The 20,461-nt window shown below is 40.1% G+C and overlaps 2 protein-coding genes across 6 annotated transcripts in view; both read right to left on the bottom strand.

Moving 5' to 3' along the window:
* Window positions 1–759, bottom strand: part of tns1b (tensin 1b) — a 342,679-nt gene extending 341,920 nt beyond the window's left edge. For all 5 annotated transcript variants that reach the window (XM_057852347.1, XM_057852354.1, XM_057852346.1 and 2 more), the window contains exon 1: window positions 531–759. In XM_057852347.1, coding sequence (XP_057708330.1) covers window positions 531–650 — 120 coding nt within the window. In that variant the 5' untranslated portion in view covers window positions 651–759. The remainder of the gene's footprint in view (window positions 1–530) is intronic.
* A 550-nt stretch (window positions 760–1,309) lies between these two features.
* esyt3 (extended synaptotagmin-like protein 3) overlaps window positions 1,310–20,461 on the bottom strand; it is a 37,169-nt gene continuing 18,017 nt past the window's right edge. The window contains exons 15-23 of the mRNA XM_057851987.1: window positions 16,873–16,944; window positions 16,540–16,626; window positions 16,315–16,464; window positions 15,457–15,794; window positions 15,203–15,301; window positions 10,393–10,524; window positions 10,202–10,307; window positions 10,092–10,141; window positions 1,310–4,479 (exon numbers count right to left, since the gene is read on the bottom strand). Coding sequence (XP_057707970.1) covers window positions 4,428–4,479; window positions 10,092–10,141; window positions 10,202–10,307; window positions 10,393–10,524; window positions 15,203–15,301; window positions 15,457–15,794; window positions 16,315–16,464; window positions 16,540–16,626; window positions 16,873–16,944 — 1,086 coding nt within the window. The 3' untranslated portion in view covers window positions 1,310–4,427. The remainder of the gene's footprint in view (window positions 4,480–10,091; window positions 10,142–10,201; window positions 10,308–10,392; window positions 10,525–15,202; window positions 15,302–15,456; window positions 15,795–16,314; window positions 16,465–16,539; window positions 16,627–16,872; window positions 16,945–20,461) is intronic.

Raw genomic sequence — 20,461 nt, 5'->3', positions numbered from 1 at the left:
CACGTCATGCAAAAATACGACAATAAAATGAGAATGTAGATATGAAAGCAAAAGGAACTGTGAAATGAAGTGGTTTCATTTAATTTACCAACGTTGAAATTAAACAGCAAAAGGCAAAATTATTTGTAGTAAAATAGAAATCTGGGGGGAAAATTAAACAGAAAATTCACTTAAATGTTAGCTTGCTAGGTTTTAAATTCGTAAAAAAATGGCTTTATTGTGAAATTCCGAAGGGTTCGGTGAATGCACCTGTGACACTCGTGAGGTTCGGTACCTTTAGCAAGGTTAAGAACCACTGGGTTAAAGTTTGGTAAAATAGAGAAATGCAATTGGTGCAATCAGACCAAAACATTTCCAATATATAGATATGTAAACTTAAAATAGCAGTTTTTAAATGATCGTTTAAAAAATAAACTTGACATGTCAATTTGATCTCCAGCATAGCAAGAGCGTTATAGGCTGTGCATGATTTATTTATTATTTATTTATTTTAAAATACAAAAAAAAACTTAAGTTCCAGCCTGACTCACCTTGAAGCTGCCGTCTTTCCTTTTCTTCTTCTTGTCCTCCTCTTCTTCCTCCTCATGCTGGTGAACGTGCATTGGAAGGAAGTCTTCTTCACAGCAGATGAAGCTCACGGTGCATCCCATCCGGGCAGAAAGGCGACCAATCCCATTGACGGGCTCTCAGCGTTCACCCGATGGTTCTGACATGGCAGGGGAGCAGAGCTTGCTAAAAGGGGAGAAATTCAAACTTGGGTGGTCGACAGGTAGTCTGTTTCACTCTCCGCCCTTCTTTCCCTCACCAATTTATTTTCTGGAGTCGCTGCTTCCCTCTGCTGGTTTCAGATAGAACGCATGTTGGAACTCTCATTCCTGAAATACCATGGGTACTCTATTATGATCTAAACACAGGAAACGAGTGTCTGTACTGATTTTCCTTTTTATTAAAATTTACCAACAGCAATTTGACAAAATTTCATCTGATATTTCGTCTGGATTCCTCCATTCAGTTTGTTAGGGCTCCTTCCATTGTGATAGGCAAATGGCTGGATCCAGACTGCTTTTCTATTGTGACATCAAGGGTGTAGGTTTACATAGGGATGGTAGGGTAGGGTGACCATATTTTGATTTCCAAAAAAGAGGACACTCAGCCCGGCCTCAAGATACTTGAATTTTACTTAAAGTTCACTCAAAGATGCCTATATCACTTTAATATATTCAAAGTGTGCCCCCTCACTCTGGATGGAAAAATGCAGTTTGAAACAAAAAAAAAAAAATATATATATATATATATATATATATATATATATATATATATATATATATATATAATTATAATGCAGACCCATAGAAATGTAGTCCAGTCAATACACATACACACAGTAGGCTATGTGCCAACTAAACCTTTTTATAAATTACTATCACGACAATTGTCCTTGACAAATTGTTATTCCCATCCAATTGATATTCTCATTCAATGTTCTAGATTGCACACAAACAAAAAACCGAAATAAAATGACAAACTATTCAACCAGCATGTTTCCAAACGTAGCAGTTCAAAACTACGTTTCCCATAATGCCTAGCGCGGTTTAGCTTACTGATAGCTAGCTGAGGCAAAAATCAAACTTTGCTTTAAAAGTTTACAATCATCAACAGCGCAACGATGCGACACCAAACGGGATTTTACAGTCAAAGCTCCAACAGAAGTCAACAGTTGCCACTATATACGTATTTATCCTAAAAAACTTAGGCGTTGTGGCCAAATCGTCGACACAGTAGATGGCGGTAATGCCTCATGATAGGGGTAAACTGCCAACAAAAACAAGAAGAACTACTCCTTCCCTCCCTACTACTAGGAGCCATGTCATCGCAGGCAGGCGCTGCCACCCAGCAGCCGGAGGGATTTTCTGCAAATTGGTCCCGTGAAAAATCATAAAAACCGGACATTTTTATGAATTTATATAACCCGCCCGGACCACGAGGATACTACGTGAAAGTAGGACTTGTCCGGGCAAAAGAGGACGTTTGGTCACCCAATGGTAGGGACATAACACTTTTGTGCTCAGCATGTGCCCACCAACTTTTAAGCAACCTTTTTTGCATTATCTAATGACTTCAGGTATAAAGGCAATTTAGATTGTCTTCCCATATGTTGAAAGGATAGATTTGACCACAGACTTCATAATGGTATTGATGGGTCACGGGGCACGGAGCCGATTAATAGGGGGCCTATTTCCGTCAAAGCTGACAGAGTGGAAACACAGACAAAGAGCTTTTTCCGTTGAAAATTCTTGTGAATAAATGCTTAAATCCCTCAATTCTTTATAGATATGGACGTAAAACAGTCTCAATTCTTAGTTAAAAGCAAAAAAAAAAAAAAAAAAACGGAAATTTAGCATTTAGTTTACGTAAATATGACGAATGTGCTGCTCCATTAAGTCACTGTGGCGCCGCCTTACCACAACAAACAGCTTTTTGCGTTGAAATTCTTGTGAATAAATGCTTAAATCACTGAATTCTTTATAGCTATGGATGTAATTCAATGATTTTTTTCCCCCTTTGGCTTATTGTGTTTATGGAATAGGTTCTAGTTCAGTGTAATAATAACTAGGGCTGTCAAACGATTAAAACTTTTAATCGAGTTAATCACAGCTTAAAAATTAATTAATCGGAATTAATCGCAATTCAAACCATCTATAAAATATGCCATATTTTTCCGTGAGTTATTGTTGGAATGGAAAGATAAGACACAAGACGGATATACAGTGCCCTCCATAATTGTTGGCACCCCTGAAAAAGATGTGTTTTTTAGCTTCGAATATTTTTTTTTTATTCAAATAATATGGGACCTTAATGGAAAAAAAAGAGAAAAATCCAACCTTCAATACAAGTGCATTCATTCAGTGAGGAAAAAATCCCACATAAAAAAATAATAATAATAAATAAATTGACATCAAATAATGTGTGTCACAATTATTAGCACCCCTGGTGTTAATACTTTGTACAGCCCCCTTTTGCCAACAAAACAAGGTCTGGGAACTGAGATGGCCATGGGAGGAGCTTGATTTTGTGTCTGGTGAACCATTTCTGTGTAGATTTGGCCATATGTTTAGGGTAATTGTCTTGCTGAAAGACCCAGTGACGACCCATCTTCAGTTTTCGGGCAGAGGGCAACAGATTTTGATTTAAAATGTCCTGGTATTTCAAAGCATTCATGATGCCATGCAGCCTAACAAGGTTCCCAGGGCCTTTGGAAGCGAAACAGCCCCATAGCATCACTGACCCACCCCCATACTTCACAGTGGGTATGAGGTGCTTTTCAGCATGCGCATCTTTCGTGGCACGCCAGACCCACTTAGAGTGTTTGTTGCCAAAAAGCTCAATCTTGGTCTCACACAAAAATACGCACGGTACCAGGCTTCAACTGGGACCGTGTGCTTTGCACCTCATACCCACTGTGAAATATAGGGGTGGGTCAGTGATGCTGTGGGGCTGTCAACATTTAACATACTGTACATAAGTATTGTATTTGTTTATTACAACAATAAATCAACAAGCATTAACATTATTAACATTCTGTTAAAGTGATCCATGGATAGAAAGACTTGTAGTTCTTAAAAGATAAATGTTAGTACAAGTTATAGAAATTTTATTAATAAAAACCCTCTTAATGTTTTTGTTTTAATAAAATTTGTAAAATTTTCAAACAAAAAATGAACTAGTAGCTCGCCATTGTTGATGTCAATAATTACACAATGCTCATGGTGCTGAAACCCATAAAATCAGTCGCACCCACGCGCCAGCAGAGGGCAACAAAACACCAAAAAACACAAGTAACAAATGGACATGACACTGTGCTGTCATTTAAATCCTTTTAAGCGGAGCATAAGCGTTAAATGCGTCAAATATTTTAACAGGATTAATTCTAAAAATTAACTACCGCCTGCACAACTAATTTTTCAAACCTAGAAAACATGACAGTAAATCCAAGCATTTTTAAGGACTAGTACGAACCCTGCATTTCACATCCTCACACTTTCAGCCTATTCACACCATTCCATAACACAGATGAGAACATTTTTGCAATAAAGTGGGGTGAACTGTAACAATGTAATGCAACAAACCTGAATTGGTTTTATTCTTTTACCTTCCCTTTTCAAACGACAAATAAACCTCTCATGAAAAATATTTACACCACAATGCAAAACAACTGCATTGAAACTAAACATTATAAAAAAGGAAATATGTGTAAACTTGTACGACAGAGAGAGAACTATTCCTCTGATTTGTGACACCTAAATTCCAGTGCGTTGAAATAGTAACATCAACCCAGTTGGTGCTTTTAATCAAATAAAGTCAAAGTAACAACTTCACAGGTCTTGCAGTAGCGCAGTGGATATTGCTTTAGAAGTCACGATTGCTGTTTAAAGTTCCCCTCTGCTGTCCCGCTTCAGGCCTTGCAACGAAAGTTTATACCTTATGGGGGGGAAAAGAAGACGTATTAATATTTAGAAAAGAGACTTACAGACTCCCTGTTAAATTTCAGAAATTGGTCCTTGAGATGGTGTTTCTCGTTTTTGTATGATGGACATCGCCACCCAATTTCATGTGGTTCAGTGAAAATAGTGTCAGGGGCTTAAATTTTCAGATTTTCCAGGAAGCAACGCTGTGTAAATTCTAAAGCTGCGTTCAGACCGGATGCGTTTTTTCGTGCGGCATCACTTCACTCGCCCTACGCCCATCTGCAGTGTTGGGAATAAGTATTTGGTCTATGCCAGAAGGTCATCTCAATACTTTGTTATGTACCATTTGTTGGCAATAACGGAGGCCAAACGTTTTCTGTAACTCTTCACAAGCTTTTTACACACTGTTGCTGGTATTTTGGCCCATTCCTCCATGCAGATCTCCTCTAGAGCAGTGATGTTTTGGGGCTGTCGTTGGGCAACACGGACTTTCAACTCCCTCCTCACCCCGTGGCGTCAAAATGATAACAAGAACTGGGAGCAAAAATCCCAGAACCACACGGGAGGACCTAGTGAATGACCTACAGAGAGCTGCGACCACAGTAACAAAGGCTACTATCAGTAACACAATGCGCCGCCAGGGACTCAAATCCTGCACTGCCAGACGTGTCCCCCTGCTGAAGAATCTCTCGATACATGGCCCCATTCATTCTTTCCTTTACACAGATCAATCGTCTTGGTCCCTTAGCAGAATAACAGCCCCAAAGAATGATTTTTCCACCCCCATGCTTCACAGTGTGTATGGTGTTCTTCGGATACAAGTCAGTATTCTTTCTCCTCCAAACAAGAGAACCTGTGTTTCTACCAGAAAGTTCCATTTCATCCGACCATAACACCTTCTCCCAGTCCTCATCTGGATCATCCAAATGCTCTCTAGCGAACCGCAGACGGGCCTGGATACTGTGCTTACAAAAACTGGTAATTTTAGGGGGTAATGTTTAACCCTCCCTAAAAAGGTTATTCAAAATCCTGCTTACCGTATTTTTCGGACTAAAAGTCGCAGCTTTTTTCATAATTTGGCTGGGGGTGTGACTTATACTCAGGAGCGACTTATGTGTGAAATTCATTCATTCATTCATTTTCCATGCCGCTTTTTCCTCACAAGGGTTGCGGAGGTGCTGGAGCCTATCCCAGCTAACTGCAGGCAGTAGGCAGGGGACACCCTGAACTGGTTGCCAGCCAATCGCAGGGCACAAGGAGACATACAACCATTCACTCACACACTCATACCTATGGACAATTTAGAGTGTTCAATCAGCCTACCATGCATGTTTTTAGGATGTGGGAGGAAACCGGAGTTCCCGGAGGAAACCCACGCAGGCACGGGGAGAACATGCAAACTCCACACAGGAAGGCCGAAGCCCGGGATTGAACCCCTTGATCGCAGAACTGTGAGGCAGACGTGCTAACCACTCAGCCACCGTGCCGCCATGTGTGAAATTATTAACATATCATGATATCATTTCACATCTTATTTTGGTGTTTTGGAGTGACACTGAAGGTTTGGTAAACTTGTTAGCATGTTCTTTATGCTATAGTTATCTGAATCACTTAACAGCTATGGCCATGTTCGCGTTCTGCCTTTGGCAATGTGTGTTCAATTGTATTATTGACTTTTTTCATATTGAAATGCATGCTTTTAGTTTGTGGCGCTTTCACGCCCACGTATGGGCGCACTCGCACTTGTTTACGTGAAGAAGAGCGCTCACACGCCAGAAGAAGACCGACAGCTACGTAGCTCTGATTGAGTGGGCGAGTTAGCGAGAGAGAAACAACTGCGAACCTACGTTCATTGTTTATGCTTGCAAAATATCTCTACAGTAGAGAGGCAACGCCTGCGTGTATCATCTTTTCTGTTGTTGTTGTGTGTTTTCCACCCGCAATCGGACACTTAGAGCTAGTTGTGTGGTTGTTTGAACGATGCGCTAATGCTAGCGAACGCATGCTAACCTTTTGTGTCACATCATTGCTGTAAAAGCACCTAATTATCATTTATTTACGTCAATGGGAACCTGTTAGGTATCGAGGACGAAATTGATTCAGCAAATTATACGAACGTCCAGCATCGTCATTTGGGAGTTTAGCCCGCTGAATAGCCAGGACCGAGCTGTAGCGTCCTGGTGAGGACAGTATATTCGCATTTCGTTGTTCATGCACTGTACACTTATTCAGCATGTTGTTCTCTATTGTATTTTTCAGGCATGAAAATGGGTCAGGGGTTAAAAAGGTGAGAAGGATGTGGAGGAAATATGTTCCAGTACACTGTATTGTACACCCCAACAAAATATTGAGCTCTGTCGACCCACACTGTGTTTCAGCAGGGCCATGCAGAGACCGGTGGAGGGGTGGGTGCTCGTAGATCAAAAGGGGCACATGAACAAGTATTTAATACACCTTAAAACAACATAACTTCAATTTTAACCAGCTTTAGATAATAATTGGCTGCGACTGTGACATACTTTAATTGGGAGGGGGCAACAGTGAATAGAAATCAAAACTGTCATCAACACTTTCTGGCTGTCACTCAGTCAGTCTGCCTCTTTTCTTCCTTCAACGTCTGCATCAAAACTTCCTTCCTCAACTTGTTCATCTGAGAACAAACCACATCAGATGGTCACTGAGCCACCAACAGCACAGTTTTCTTAAAACTATTATTTCATTATTATCCATACTTAACAACTCTAGCACCTAATGATTAATAAAGCAATGACATAAAAATCTTATAGAAAAATAACATTGTAATTGTGTTTATAATTGGATTTAATACCCGACTATCCTTGCAAACTTGTTCTTACCAGGTCTGCTATTCACCCAGCTGATGAGGTATCCACTGCCTTTAGCAGCCTCATCTAACTCCTTTTTTTATCCCTCAATCTCCCTTCCCTACGACGCATGTCTATGTAATGAAATATAAATATTTAAAAAAACAAACAGACTCCCCGGTGGCTTTTAGTTTTAAAGCTTTCTTAATTTCTTTCTCACTCAGTAATGATGGAGTTAGATTTGTGTTTTTATTATTCAATCAAAAAACAAAGTTACTTCTATCAAAAACAAAGTTGCTTCAATCAAAATACAGTATGTACTTTTAATCCCAAAAAGTAGCTTCAATTAAAAAAAAAAAAGTTTTTGATTGCAATAATAAATTTGAGACAAAAAAAGCATTTGAAAACTATTTTTCTTGATTGAAACAAATTTTTCCATTTAAGTAATGTTTTGCGTTTGGGCCACATTTTGGCTAGGACATTTGTGTCTTTATTATTCAATCAAATAAGTTGCTTCAAACAAAAAAATATATATAAAAAGAAAAACATTGCACATGTGCCAATCACCGTTTACCAAAGCCTGAGAGGGTTTGAGTAGACTCACTATGAAGCTTTTAATAAAGCCAAGCATTTTCTAACTACTTTATTCTTGTTTAAAAATAATTCGGTGTGGCAGTAACATGTTTAAAACTTATCATAATTCTTACATTTTGAAGTGCTTGAAAACCATTTATAAATGATACTTTGGTGAAAAAAGTGAAAAAACATGTCTTATATATACAGTGATACCTCAGCTCACGAACATAATTGGTTCCCAGAAAGTGTGCGTGAGGCGAAAAGTTCGTCTTCCGAACATTTATTTCCCATAAGAAACCATTAAAATGAGAATAATCCGTTCCCAGGTCCCCATAAAACATAATTTTCTACTAAATAAGCCTTAAAACTACACAAAAATATACCTTATTTTATGTATAATAAGTGTGCTATTGTATTATAATTAAAGAAATAAACTGTACTGTATAATAAAGTTGTTTTATTTACCTTTGCGATGGTATGGGAGTGGGAGGAGTGGGAGGAGGAGGGAGGGAGTTACTGTTTGGAAGGAGAGTGTTACCGGCAAAGTGCGCAGTTAGCGTAGACTCCACTGCTGTGCCCCCCGCATGCTTTTGGTTGTTAATAAAAGTGCCCACAAAAAGCCATCCGACACCTCTGGGTGTTTGTATGCAAGCCGCCATCGGGCGCACCGAAGACAACCGACGACAACGAGCCAACGTGACTCGCCGGTCCACTTCTCACGACGGTGGGAAGCTGAAAGCACCGCCAATTACCAGTCGAGGGCGAATTGGTAACACGAGTCACCTTCCATAAGGACTGTATGTAACTCTTTTTCGGTCCCATAATAGCAAAAGTACACTCAATATGGTCCAAAATGTCTATCAAACACAAACCACGTCCGCACTCAACGAAAGGGAGGGGACGAACTGGGACGCCGTGAGCGTGCGTCAGCTTCTCGTGGCGCTGTCCGACCGCGTGGCTTGGTTCGTCCGCCGAAAACTAGTTCGCCAGCAGAGACTATATGCTCGCGAATTTAATGTTCTTGAGGCGAAAAGTCCGTGAGCTTAAGCGTTCGTGAGCCGAGGTATCACTGTATGTATCTTTTTTGCAATGTAAAATCTTAATAAATGCATTGAACACGCACCAAAAAATCGGGGGGGGGGTACTTCGCGGTTTTCACTATTTGCGGCGGGTTCTGGTCCCCATTAACCGCAAAAAACGAGGGATCCCTGTATTTCTGAAAAGCTTTAAGAAGCAGGACTCATTCCCACCACTCGTCGGGCCGCTGTTGTGCCGACACCGGCCGTCAGCTCAAATGAAAGCCGAAAATAACGCGTCTCCGGCGGACGACGGGAGCGATATGAGGCGCCCCCTCCATCCGAGAGAATGCCGCTTAATTTGACTCAACAGTGTGTTTCTTCGTTTATATTACCGCTAAATACACAAGCTTGACGCCAATTTAACGGGAGCTATTTTTTTTCATGGGAGATTTGGCTAGCTCTGGCAGTGTTCAACGCAAGCTGCAACGAATGGCAGTAACTTTTTTATATCGCAAAACGTGAAAACGATTGAAACCATTACTCACCAAATTCAATCTGCTGGCAAATACAGGCAAGTGTGTATGCTGCGTTCTGGTCTGCCCCGATGTGGAAAAGGCCTGCTTTTTGTTTTCGCAGCTTTGCAATGCAACCGAAGGCTCTCCGAGCACTCCATGTACACGAGGAGTGCGCGCGTTTGGAATAATGGAACGCAGCTTGGGCCGATGATTGGTTCTCGTCAGCGAAGCATCTAGAAGGATTTGCTGACTGTGTTCTTAAGTGCTCAGTTTACGTACTAAGTTAATCACATGATGATAATAATAATAATTAAATAAAACCTCCCTACCTGCCCCCTCCTCCTCCCAAAAAGAATTTCTCCTCGGATCTACGCAATTCACGTAGGTCGCCCTTTTTGACTTCAAAACGGCGAATTTCGCCGAAAGGTTAGAGATTTTCATGCCTGATTTTTACATTAAATTGCCTTTCAAGATGACATGTCTGTTCTATGTGTTGGATTTTATCAAGTGAATTTCCCCCCAAAATGCGACTTATACTCCGGTGCGACTTGAAATGTTTTTTTTTTCTCTTCGTTGGCGCATTTTATGGCTGGTGCGACTTATACTCAGGTGCGCCTTGTAGTCCGAAAAATACGGTAAATTACAGCCACTCAATTCACAAATCAAAGGTACACAGAAGAAATCGCCACATACCAGTCTTTGACACCTTTCACTAGATCCAATTGGGCAAGACTAACCAGCACCTGGAGACAAAATACATGTAGTCTGCTTAGTGTTTAACATTAGGTCTGTTAGTCGCTTACCATTCCAATATCCTTCCTTTCCCGCATGTGGAACATTTTATTGTTTTTTACTGAAACGTCCAATGTGCGGGTTAGAGCCTCTTCAAGGGATACGTCAAATTCAAACCTGAAGTTGGAGAGGGAGCACAGTCATAATCCACAACACAGAACTAGCCATAATCCAGGGATGCAAGTAAATTTGAAGAGCGTACTTCTCGTCAAAGACGGGATGGACGGTCCTTTTCTTTACGTGCGTTCTCTTGCGGTGTCGCCACGTTTGGTCGGGCAGCAAGTACAGCCGCACATAAGAGTCAGTTCCATTTTCACTGCAGGGAAAGATGTCCCTGTGGAAAGCACATTTATAGATAGGTTTCCGAGGTACTTCCGCATTTCTGCTCGCGACTTCCGTTTTACACTTTTTCCAACCAAAACAACAGTGGAGCTAGAGTGGCATCACTTATCAAAATCCCTCAAAAAAGACAATTTGGAAATCCCACATCCACCTGTCATCATCACGACATGGGAGGACCACATGAAGAAATGGCTAAGAGTCGCCACAACTAAAATAGTTTTGTATTTTATTGATTTAATGGCAGTGGATGGAAACTCAATCAGGGCCCTGAAAATCTCCGAAACTATCCAGTTGAATGGGTCCTAATTATAATTTCCTCCTCGTTCCAGCCGATAACAGATAATGTCAAGCCAATAATCCTATGAAAAGATTTGTGTAAAATTTTGCAGTATACACAAGAGCAAATATTACTGTGCAAAACTACAATTTAATGCTCTTTTTTTCAATATCAAATGTGAACAAATAGAAAATTCCAACATCTAAATAATGATAGATTGTCTGACATTGTGTAATGGTAAACTTTTGGCAACAATTACTAAGTTGCACAAAAATGCCTTTAAAAGTAAGCCACTTCTAACATACAGTGTATTACAAAAGTGAGTACACCCCTCACATTTCTGCAGATATATCTTAAGTAAGTATATCTTTTCATGGGACAACACTGACAAAATGACACTTTGACACAATGAAAAGTAGTCTGTATGCAGCTTATATAATAGAGTTTGTTTATTTTCCCCTCAAAATAACTCAAAATATAGCCATTAAGATCTAAACCCCTGGCAACAAAAGTGAGTACCCCCCTTAGAAACTACGTACATCCCTAAATGTCCAAATTGAGTACTGCTTGTCATTTTCCCTTCAAAATGTCACGTGACTCGTTACAGGAGTTCTGTCAGCATTGCTGCAGAGATTGAAGAGTTGGGGTTTCAGCCTGTTAGTGCTCAGGCCATATGCCGCAATCTACAGTCCCTGACAAAAGTCTTGTCGCTTATCCATTTTGTAGAAACAATTGCTAAAAACCTGACTTTTAATTATTCAATTGGCTTCAGAAATGGCTCATATGTAAGCATAGACCCTCCCAAATGATGTTGAATGTACAAAAATATATTTGCTTCACTGAAAAAAAGATTTATCATTTAATGAAGACATAAAGGTCAAATTTTGGCAAGACAAAAGTTTTGTCGCCTACAGAAAGTGTGAAAATTGAACAAAAAAGTGTACTTCAAATACAAAAATATGTTACATAACATAAGCGAATTAAATAGGGGTGCTGTGAGATCCAAATTTATTATTTTGTATGACTTCCATGGGCTTCGGCAAGGATTCAAACAATTTATTGATGAAGTCATCAGGAACATCAAATAAAGCAATCTTGCATGCCTCCCAGAGTTTATCAACATTCTTGGGTTTCGTCTTCCATGCTTCCTCTTTCATCCTGTTCATGTCTGGTGATTGGGCTGGCCAGTCCTGGAGGATCTTGATCTTCTTTGCCTTGAGGAACTTTGAGGTAGAGATTGAAGTATGCGATGGAGCACCATCGTGCTGCAGAATTTGTCCCTTTTTAAGGTTAGGAATGTAAGAGGCAGCTTTGTTGATATTTCAAACTATTTATGTTGCCTTCCACCCTGCAGATCTCTCGCACTCCCCTATACTGGATGTAACCCCAGACCATGATTTTGCCACCACCAAACGTCACTGTTTTGTGGCAAAAGATGGATTTTTCAGATGACTCTTCCATTGAATTGCACCACAGTCGCCGCAAATATTGCAGGAGACCTACTGGAGCCCGCATGGACCCGAGATTCACTCAGAAAACAGTGAAGTTTGGTGGTTACATCATTACCACAATCATGGTCTGGGGTTACATCCAGTATGGGGATGTGCAAGAGATCTGGAGGGTGGAAGGCAACATAAATAGTCTGAAATATCAACAAATCTTAGCTGCCTCTTACATTCCTAACCATAAAAAGGGACAAATTCTGCAGCAGGATGGTGCTCCATCGCATACTTCAATCTCTCACTCAAAGTTCCTCAAGGCAAAGAAGATCAAGATCCTCCAGGACTGGCCGGCCCAGTCACCAGACATGAACAGGATGAAAGAGGAAACATGGAAGACGAAACCCAAGAATGTTGATATATTCTGGGAGGTATGCAAGACTGCTTTATTTGATGTTCCTGATGACTTCACCAATAAATTGTTTGAATCCTTGCCGAAGCCCATGGAAGTCATACAAAATAATAAATTTGGATCTCACAGCACCACTACTTAGTTCGCTTATGTTATGTAACATATTTTTGTTTTTGAAGCACATTTTTTGTTCAATTTTCACACTACTTTCTGTAGGCGACAAAACTTTTGTCTTGCCAAAATTTGACCTTTAGGTCATCAAATGATAAATCTTTTTTTTCAGTGAAACAAATATATTTTTGTACATTCAACATCATTTGGGAGGGTCTTAGCTTTCACATGAGCCATTTCTAAAACCAATTGAATAATTAAAAGTCAGGTTATTAGCAATTGTTTCTACAAAATGGATAAGCGACAAGACTTTTGTCAGGGACTGTACATCAAATTGGTGTGCATGGCTGTAACCCCAGGAGGAAGCCTCTTCTGAAGACAGTACACAGGAAAGCTCGCAAACAGTTTGCTGAAAACATGTCAACAAAGCACATGGATTACTGGAACAATGTCCTATGGTCTGATGAGACAGCCGGGCTTTCTTGTGTACCGTCTTCGAAGAGGGTGATGATCTCAACCCTATTGAAAACCTGTAGTGGAAATTGAAAAAAATGCTCCACAGCAAGGCTCCGACCTGCAAGGATGATCTGGCAATTCCAATCAAAGAGAGTTGGCACCAAATTGATGAAGAATACTCATAAAGTCCATGCCTCAGAGACTGCAAGCTGTCATAAAAGCCAGAGGTGGTGCGACTAAATACGAGATGTGTTTTGTTTATTATTTCTTTGTTTGTTTCTCCTGATTCCATTTTTTTTTCTCCCCTCAATAAGGAGTGATTGCACATATATTTCCCTGCACTTGCCACCACAATGTTTTTATTCATTTCTTTTAGTGTTTCTGAATGCTAAACAGTTGCCCTTTTGAACTAATTCATTCTTTTTTCAAGCTTTTTATCTGAATTTGTTCTACATGATCAAATGTCTGAGTGAGTGCTCGTCCGAGACTGGTGATTTCATACTTTTTGCAAGGGGTTGTACAGTGGGGCAAATAAGTATTTAGTCAACCACTAATTGTGCAAGTTCTCCCACATGAAAATATTAGAGAGGCCTGTAATTGTCAACATGGGTAAACCTTTACCATAAGAGACAGAATGTGGAAAAAAAAACAGAAAATCACATTGTTTGATTTTTAAAGAATTTATTTGCAAATCATGGTGGAAAATAAGTATTTGGTCTATACCAAAATTCATCTCAATACTTTGTTAGGAACCCTTTGTTGGCAATAACGGAGGCCAAACGTTTTCTGTAACTCTTCACACACTGTTGCTGGTATTTTGGCCCATTCCTCCATGCAGATCTCCTCTAGAGCAGTGATGGTTTGGGCTGTCGTTTGGCAACACGGACTTTCAACTCCCTACACAGATTTTCTATGGGGTTGAAATCTGGAGACTGGCTAGGCAACTCCAGGACCTTGAAATGCTTCTTACGAAGCCACTCCTTTGTTGCCCTGGCTGTGTGTTTGGGATCATTGTCATGCTGAAAGACCCAGCCACGTCTCATCTTCAATGCCCTTGCTGATGGAAGGAGATTTTCACTTAAAACCTCTCCATACATGGCCCCATTCATTGTTTCCTTTACACAGATCAACCGTCTTGGTACCTTCGCAGAATAAAAGCCCCAAAGCATGATGTTTCCACCCCCATGCTTCACAGTGTGTATGGTGTTCTTCGGATACAATTCAATATTCTTTCTTCTCCAAACATGAGAAACTGTGTTTCTACCAAAAAGTTCTATTTTAGTTTCATCAGACCATAACACATTCTCCCAGTCCTCTTCTGGATCATCCAAATGCTTTCTAGCAAACCGCAGACGGGCCTAGACGTGTACTGGCTTCAGCAGGGGGATACGTCTGGCAGTGCAGGATTTGAGTCTCTGGCGGCGCATTGTGTACGGATAGCCTTTGTTACTGTGGTCCCAGCTCTCTGTAGGTCATTCACTAGGTCCCCCCGTGTGGTTCTGGGATTTTTGCTCACCGTTCTTGTTATCATTTTGACGCCACGGGGTAAGATCTTGCATGGAGCTCCAGATCGAGGGAGATTATCAGTAGTCTTGTATGTCTTCCATTTTCTAATAATTGCTCCCACAGTTGATTTCTTTACACAAAGCGAAGAGTTACAGAAAACGTTTGGCCCCGTTACTGCCAACAAAGGGTACATAACAAAGTATTGAGATGAACTTTTTGGTATTGACCAAACACTTATTTTCCATCATGATTTGCAAATAAATTCTTTAAAAATCAAACAATGTGATTTTCTGTTTTTTTTTTCCACATTCTGTCTCTCATGGTTGAGGTTTACCCATGTTGACAATTACAGGCCTCTCTAATCTTTTCAAGTAGGAGAACTTGCACAATTGGTGGTTGACTAAATACTTATTTGCCCCACTGTATGTCGAGGTACCACTGTATGTCCAACTGTGTTGTGATACAGTACCTGCAGGAGTTGACCATAATGACGAGTTTCTTCCTCAGGGTGGCGTAGCGCACTGTCAGGTTAATCTCCCCTAAAGAACCACGATGTTTGCGCAGGACCCTAAGTGACATTAAACATAGAAAATGTGGAATTTGGGGAAAATAGTGGAAGTTTTTGAACAGAATTTTTGTCTGTTATGGGTCAGTGCGATCCGTTTGTTGACTGTGACTGTTTGTTTTTCCTTTACAACTGAAACACACACAGCACAAACTCACTCTGGATACGATGCTCCATCAGCCAGATCTAAGCGCGACGACGCCAGAGTATTTTCTGACAGGAGGCTGTGGGAGTCGTAACGTCTCATGCTCATGGTAGCCGGGGACTGCCTCAAGGCCTCCGACGCCAGATAAGAACCACGCCGGTGTGTTGAGAAGTCTTCAGGTGGGAACTTCCGGGGATTGCCCGGACTGACTGCGGGCGAGGCTTGACCGGCTGGACTCGTGTCATAAGGAACGGCGGGTGAAGAGACAGTGTTCGCTTTGTTCTGCGGTATTTGTTGCTCCACTTGAGGGGTAACGATGATTTTGGGAGGTGGCTGTTCCAGAGTAAGAATCTGTTGGGATTGGAGTTAAATCATGTGTGAACAGGAACGCTTATTTATTATTATCTAAATGATGCAACGTGCTTACAGTGGGGCAAATAAGTATTTAGTCAACCACTAATTGTGCAAGTTCTCCCACTGGAAAATATTAGAGAGGCCTGTAACTGTCAACATGGGTAAACCTCAACCATGAGAGACAGAATGTGGAAAAAAAACAGAGCATCACATTGTTTGATTTTTAAATAATTTATTTGCAAATAGTGGAGGAAAATAAGTATTTGGTCTATACCAAAAGGGTACATAACAAAGTATTAAGATGAACTTTTGGTATTGACCAAATACTTATTTTCCACCATGATTTGCAAATAAATTATTTAAAAATCAAACAATGTGATTTTCTGGGGGGTTTTCCCACATTCTGTCTCTCATGGTTGAGGTTTAACCATGTTGACAATTACAGGCCTCTCTAATATTTTCAAGTGGGAGAACTTGCACAATACTTCTTTGCCCCACTGTAGTTTGTGCTTTCTACCCGAAGCGTAGCCTTGAGTTTAAGTTGGCTGTTCGCTCCTGACTGATCGAGCATGAAGCGCTGGTCCAGCGTCATGTTGGAGACGTTGATGAAGCGACTGAGGGGTAAGCGCAGAACCCCTAGCTGCGTCTTCTTCTCGTTTTCTTTCACCTACAAAAACAAATCATCAAAATACTTCTCGTTATTTTGAAGCACAGCCTATTAAAGTTCATCTGTTCATCCAACCTGGATAAAGAGCTGCTGTGTTTTGACGTCATGCACGAAGAAAGTGAAACCCTCCTCCCACACGGGGTTTTTGGTTGAAAACGCAACCTGAGGAGGAACTTGGAGTTTTAAATTTGCTGTAAATTTAGTGTCTTCAAGAAAAAGTTCAAACATTTTATCTAATGAGTAAATATTGTCTTAAAAGTCATTTGCTGCCATTGACGGTGATGGATGTACAATTGCTTGACAGTTAATGATCACAGAAATGGACGTCTATCGCCGTCAACGGCAGCAAATTACTTCCGAGAAGAACAAATATAATTAAAGTGCAATTAGCATATTGTAAGCTTTTACCTTGCTTTTCTGCACATTGTCATTGATGGAAAATTCCACAAAGGAGCTTGGACCTGCAGACTTCCTAGTGAGCTGAAAATGAAGTCTGTCAGCAAGTATGCAAAATAATACAGGACACATTATTGTTGTTAAACAGATGTGTAACTACAGCAGGGTCGGGAACCTATGGCTCGCAAGCCAGATCTGGCTCTTTTGACGACTGCATCTGACTCGCAGACAAATCTTTAGTAAAAAAATAAAATAAAATTTCGAAAACGGCGACTGTCACCGGTCATATGCTGGTGTTTTTTTAATTCTCCGACAACACTCACACACTTTGCACTAGATATCATCAAATAGCAACCTAGATGTGCTACATTAGATCCCCCCAAAGCATTGGCGGAGTTTGACTTTTGGGGCAGGGGGGGCACAACATGTTGATGACCCTGAAATGCAGTGTCACCAATAAAATATTTATAATAATAAATTGACGTTTTTTTTATTTTTTTGTTTCCCATTATACTTGGGGAATTCTAAATCAGGCTGCTGGAAGGACAGCTATACTTTTCACCAAGATCATCATCAATATGGTACGTCCGCCAAGTGTCGTGCCCATGTAGTTACCTCAGTCAAAAATTGTATCCCCCCTGGGTGGAGCCACATGGAGGTAGATTTGTGTCTTCATTATTCGATCAAAAAAAATGTTTCAATCAAAACAAAAAGTTGCCTCAATCAAAATATATATTTTCAATTTAAAAAAAGTCACTTCAGTCAAAAAAAAGATGTGTTTGAATGCAAAAATAAATTTGAAATCCCAAAAAATGTATTTGAAAACTATTTTAAATTTTTTTTTTTTTTTTTTTTTTTTTTGATTGAAGCAAATTTCTTTTTATTGAAGTAATGTTGTTTTGTGTTTGGACCACATTTTGGCTAGGACATTTGTTTATTGATTATTCAATCAAAAATTAAGTTGCTTCATACAAAAAAATATTTTTTTTCAAAAGAAAAAACACTTCAATCAAAAAAAAAAAAAAAAAGAAACATTTCAGACATAAAAAAATATATATATTATCAAATTATTTTGAATGCGAAAAAATATTTGAGACTCGAAAATTTGCATTTGAACACTTAATTTCTCATTTTAAAAAAACCTTTGATTTTAGCAATCCTTTTTGTGTTTGAGGAAAAAATCATTTGAAAATTAAAATTGCCCTCTTCTATTTTTTTGTTGTTGAAAATAATATGAAAAGCAAATGACCGTCAAAAGGTGCTAGTCACATGATCTGTTCAAAAATAATTTTGACCCATTATAAAAATATCTTTTTTTTGTTCATTTATTAATTTTTGTTGTTTGTTTTCTTGCTTTACAACTTTTATATATATAGGAAAGTCAATTACATACAGTGACACTTTTCGGCCACCAATCGGCCACAAACTCCGCTTATGCCCCCAAGTGCCATGCCATTGGCTTCGTGAGCCCATTGGACACGTACTCCATATACTACAACCGGTGACTAGAAAGTCGGTTTGCAGTAATTTAAGTGGGAAAGTGGAACACATAAATGTCGTTGTGGCTATCTACTATTTACAGTGTTGGCCAAAATTATTGGCACCCCTTCAATTCTATCAGATAATGCTCAATTTCTCCCAGAAAATGATTGCAATTACAAATGCCATGGAAGTAATATCTTCATTTATTTTGCTTGCAATGAAAAAACACAAAAGAGAATGGTAAAAAACTTTAAATCATTAGCAATTTACACATAACTCCAAAAACGGGCCGGACAAAAGTATTGGCACCCTTTGAAAAATCATATGATGCTTCTCTAATTTGTGTAATTAACAGCACCTGTTATGTGCCTGTGGCACATAACAGGTGGTGGCAATAACTAAATCACACTTGCAGCCAGTTAAAATGGATTAAAGTTGACTGAACCCCTGTCCTGTGTCCGTGTGTGTACCACATTGAACATGGAGAAAAGAAAGAAGACCAAAGAACTGTCAGAGGACCTGAGAAGCAAAATTGTGAGAAAGTATGTTCAATCCCAAGGGTATAAGTCCATCTCCAAAGACCTGAATGTTCCTGTGTCTACCGTGTGCAGTGTCTTCAATAAGTGTAAAGCCCATGGCTCTGTGGCTAACCTCCCTAGATGTGGACGGAAAAGAAAAATTGATGAGAGATTTTAACGAAAGATTGTGCGGATGGTGGATAGAGAACCTCGACTAACATCAAAAAAAGTTCAAGCTGTCCTGCAGTCCGAGGGTACAACAGTGTCAACCCGTACTATCCGTCGGCGTCTGAATGAAAAGGGACTCTACGGTAGGATACCCAGGAAGACCCCACTTCTGACACAGAGACATAAAAAAAGCCAGGCTGGAGTTTGCCAAAATTTAACTGAGAAAGCCAAAACGTTTTGGAAGAATGTTCTCTGGTCAGATGAGACAAATGTAGAGCTTTTTGGGAAAAGGCATCAACATAGAGTTTACACGAAACAAAACGAGGCCTTCAAAGAAAAAAACACGGTCCCCACAGTCAAACATGGCGGAGGTTCCCTGATGTTTTGGGGTTCCTTTGCTACCTCTGGCACTGGACTGCTTGACCGTGTGCATAGCATTATGAAGTCTGAAGACTACCAACAAATTTTGCAGCATAATGTAGGGCCCAGTTTGAGAAAGCTGGGTCTCCCTCAGAGGTCATGGGTCCTCCAGCGGGACAATGACCCAAAACACACTTCAAAAAGCACTAGAAAATGGTTTGAGAGAAAGCCCCGGAGACTTCTAAAGTGGCTAGCAATGAGTCCAGACCGGAATCCCATAAAACACATGTGGAGAGATCTGAAAACGGCAGTTTGGAGAAGGCACCTTTCAAATCTCAGAGACCTAGAGCATTTGGCCAAAGAAGAATGGTCTAAAATTCCAGCAGAGCAATGTAAGAAACTCATTGATGGATACCAGAAGCGGTTGTTCGCAGTTATTTTGTCTAAAGGTTGTGCTACTAAGTATTCCGCTGAGGGTGCCAATACTTTTGGCCGACCCATTTTTGGAGTTTTGTGTAAAATGATAATGATTCCATTTTTTTTCATTCTCTTTTGTGTCTTTTTTTCATTGCAAGCAAAACAAATGAAGATATTACTACCAAAGCATTTGTGATTGCAATCATTTTATGGGAGAAATTGAGCATTATCTGACAGAATTGCAGGGGTGCCAATACTTTTGGCCAGTACTGTATCTATCTATCTATTGCAGACATGTCCAAAGTCTGGCCCGGGGGCCAAATGCGGCCCTTGGTCAAATTTCATCCGGCCCCCAGCCTCTGTCATAAAATCAATAACGTCTGGCCCGCACACAGACTTAATAAATTATTCAGAAGTACTTCTACCAGCATTTGAAGTAGCTTACACACTAAATGCTGCTCCTCATTTACCCACTAAAAGGCAGCAGCACTCTAAGCAACATTACCCCATGTGACTCTTTATTCCCAATTTTCTAAAATGGCGACAATCAACAACAAAAAAGTTGACCACGACGGCCGACGCTTCAAGGATAGGTGGAAAATGGACTATTTCTTCACTAAAATACGCAACAACTGTGTCTGCCTCATTTGCAGAAA

The sequence above is a fragment of the Corythoichthys intestinalis genome, chromosome 12 (assembly GCF_030265065.1).
Source record: "Corythoichthys intestinalis isolate RoL2023-P3 chromosome 12, ASM3026506v1, whole genome shotgun sequence".
Lineage (NCBI taxonomy): Eukaryota > Metazoa > Chordata > Actinopteri > Syngnathiformes > Syngnathidae > Corythoichthys > Corythoichthys intestinalis.
Note: the sequence above shows the minus strand (reverse complement) of the source record. Positions and strands in the feature narration are given on the sequence as shown.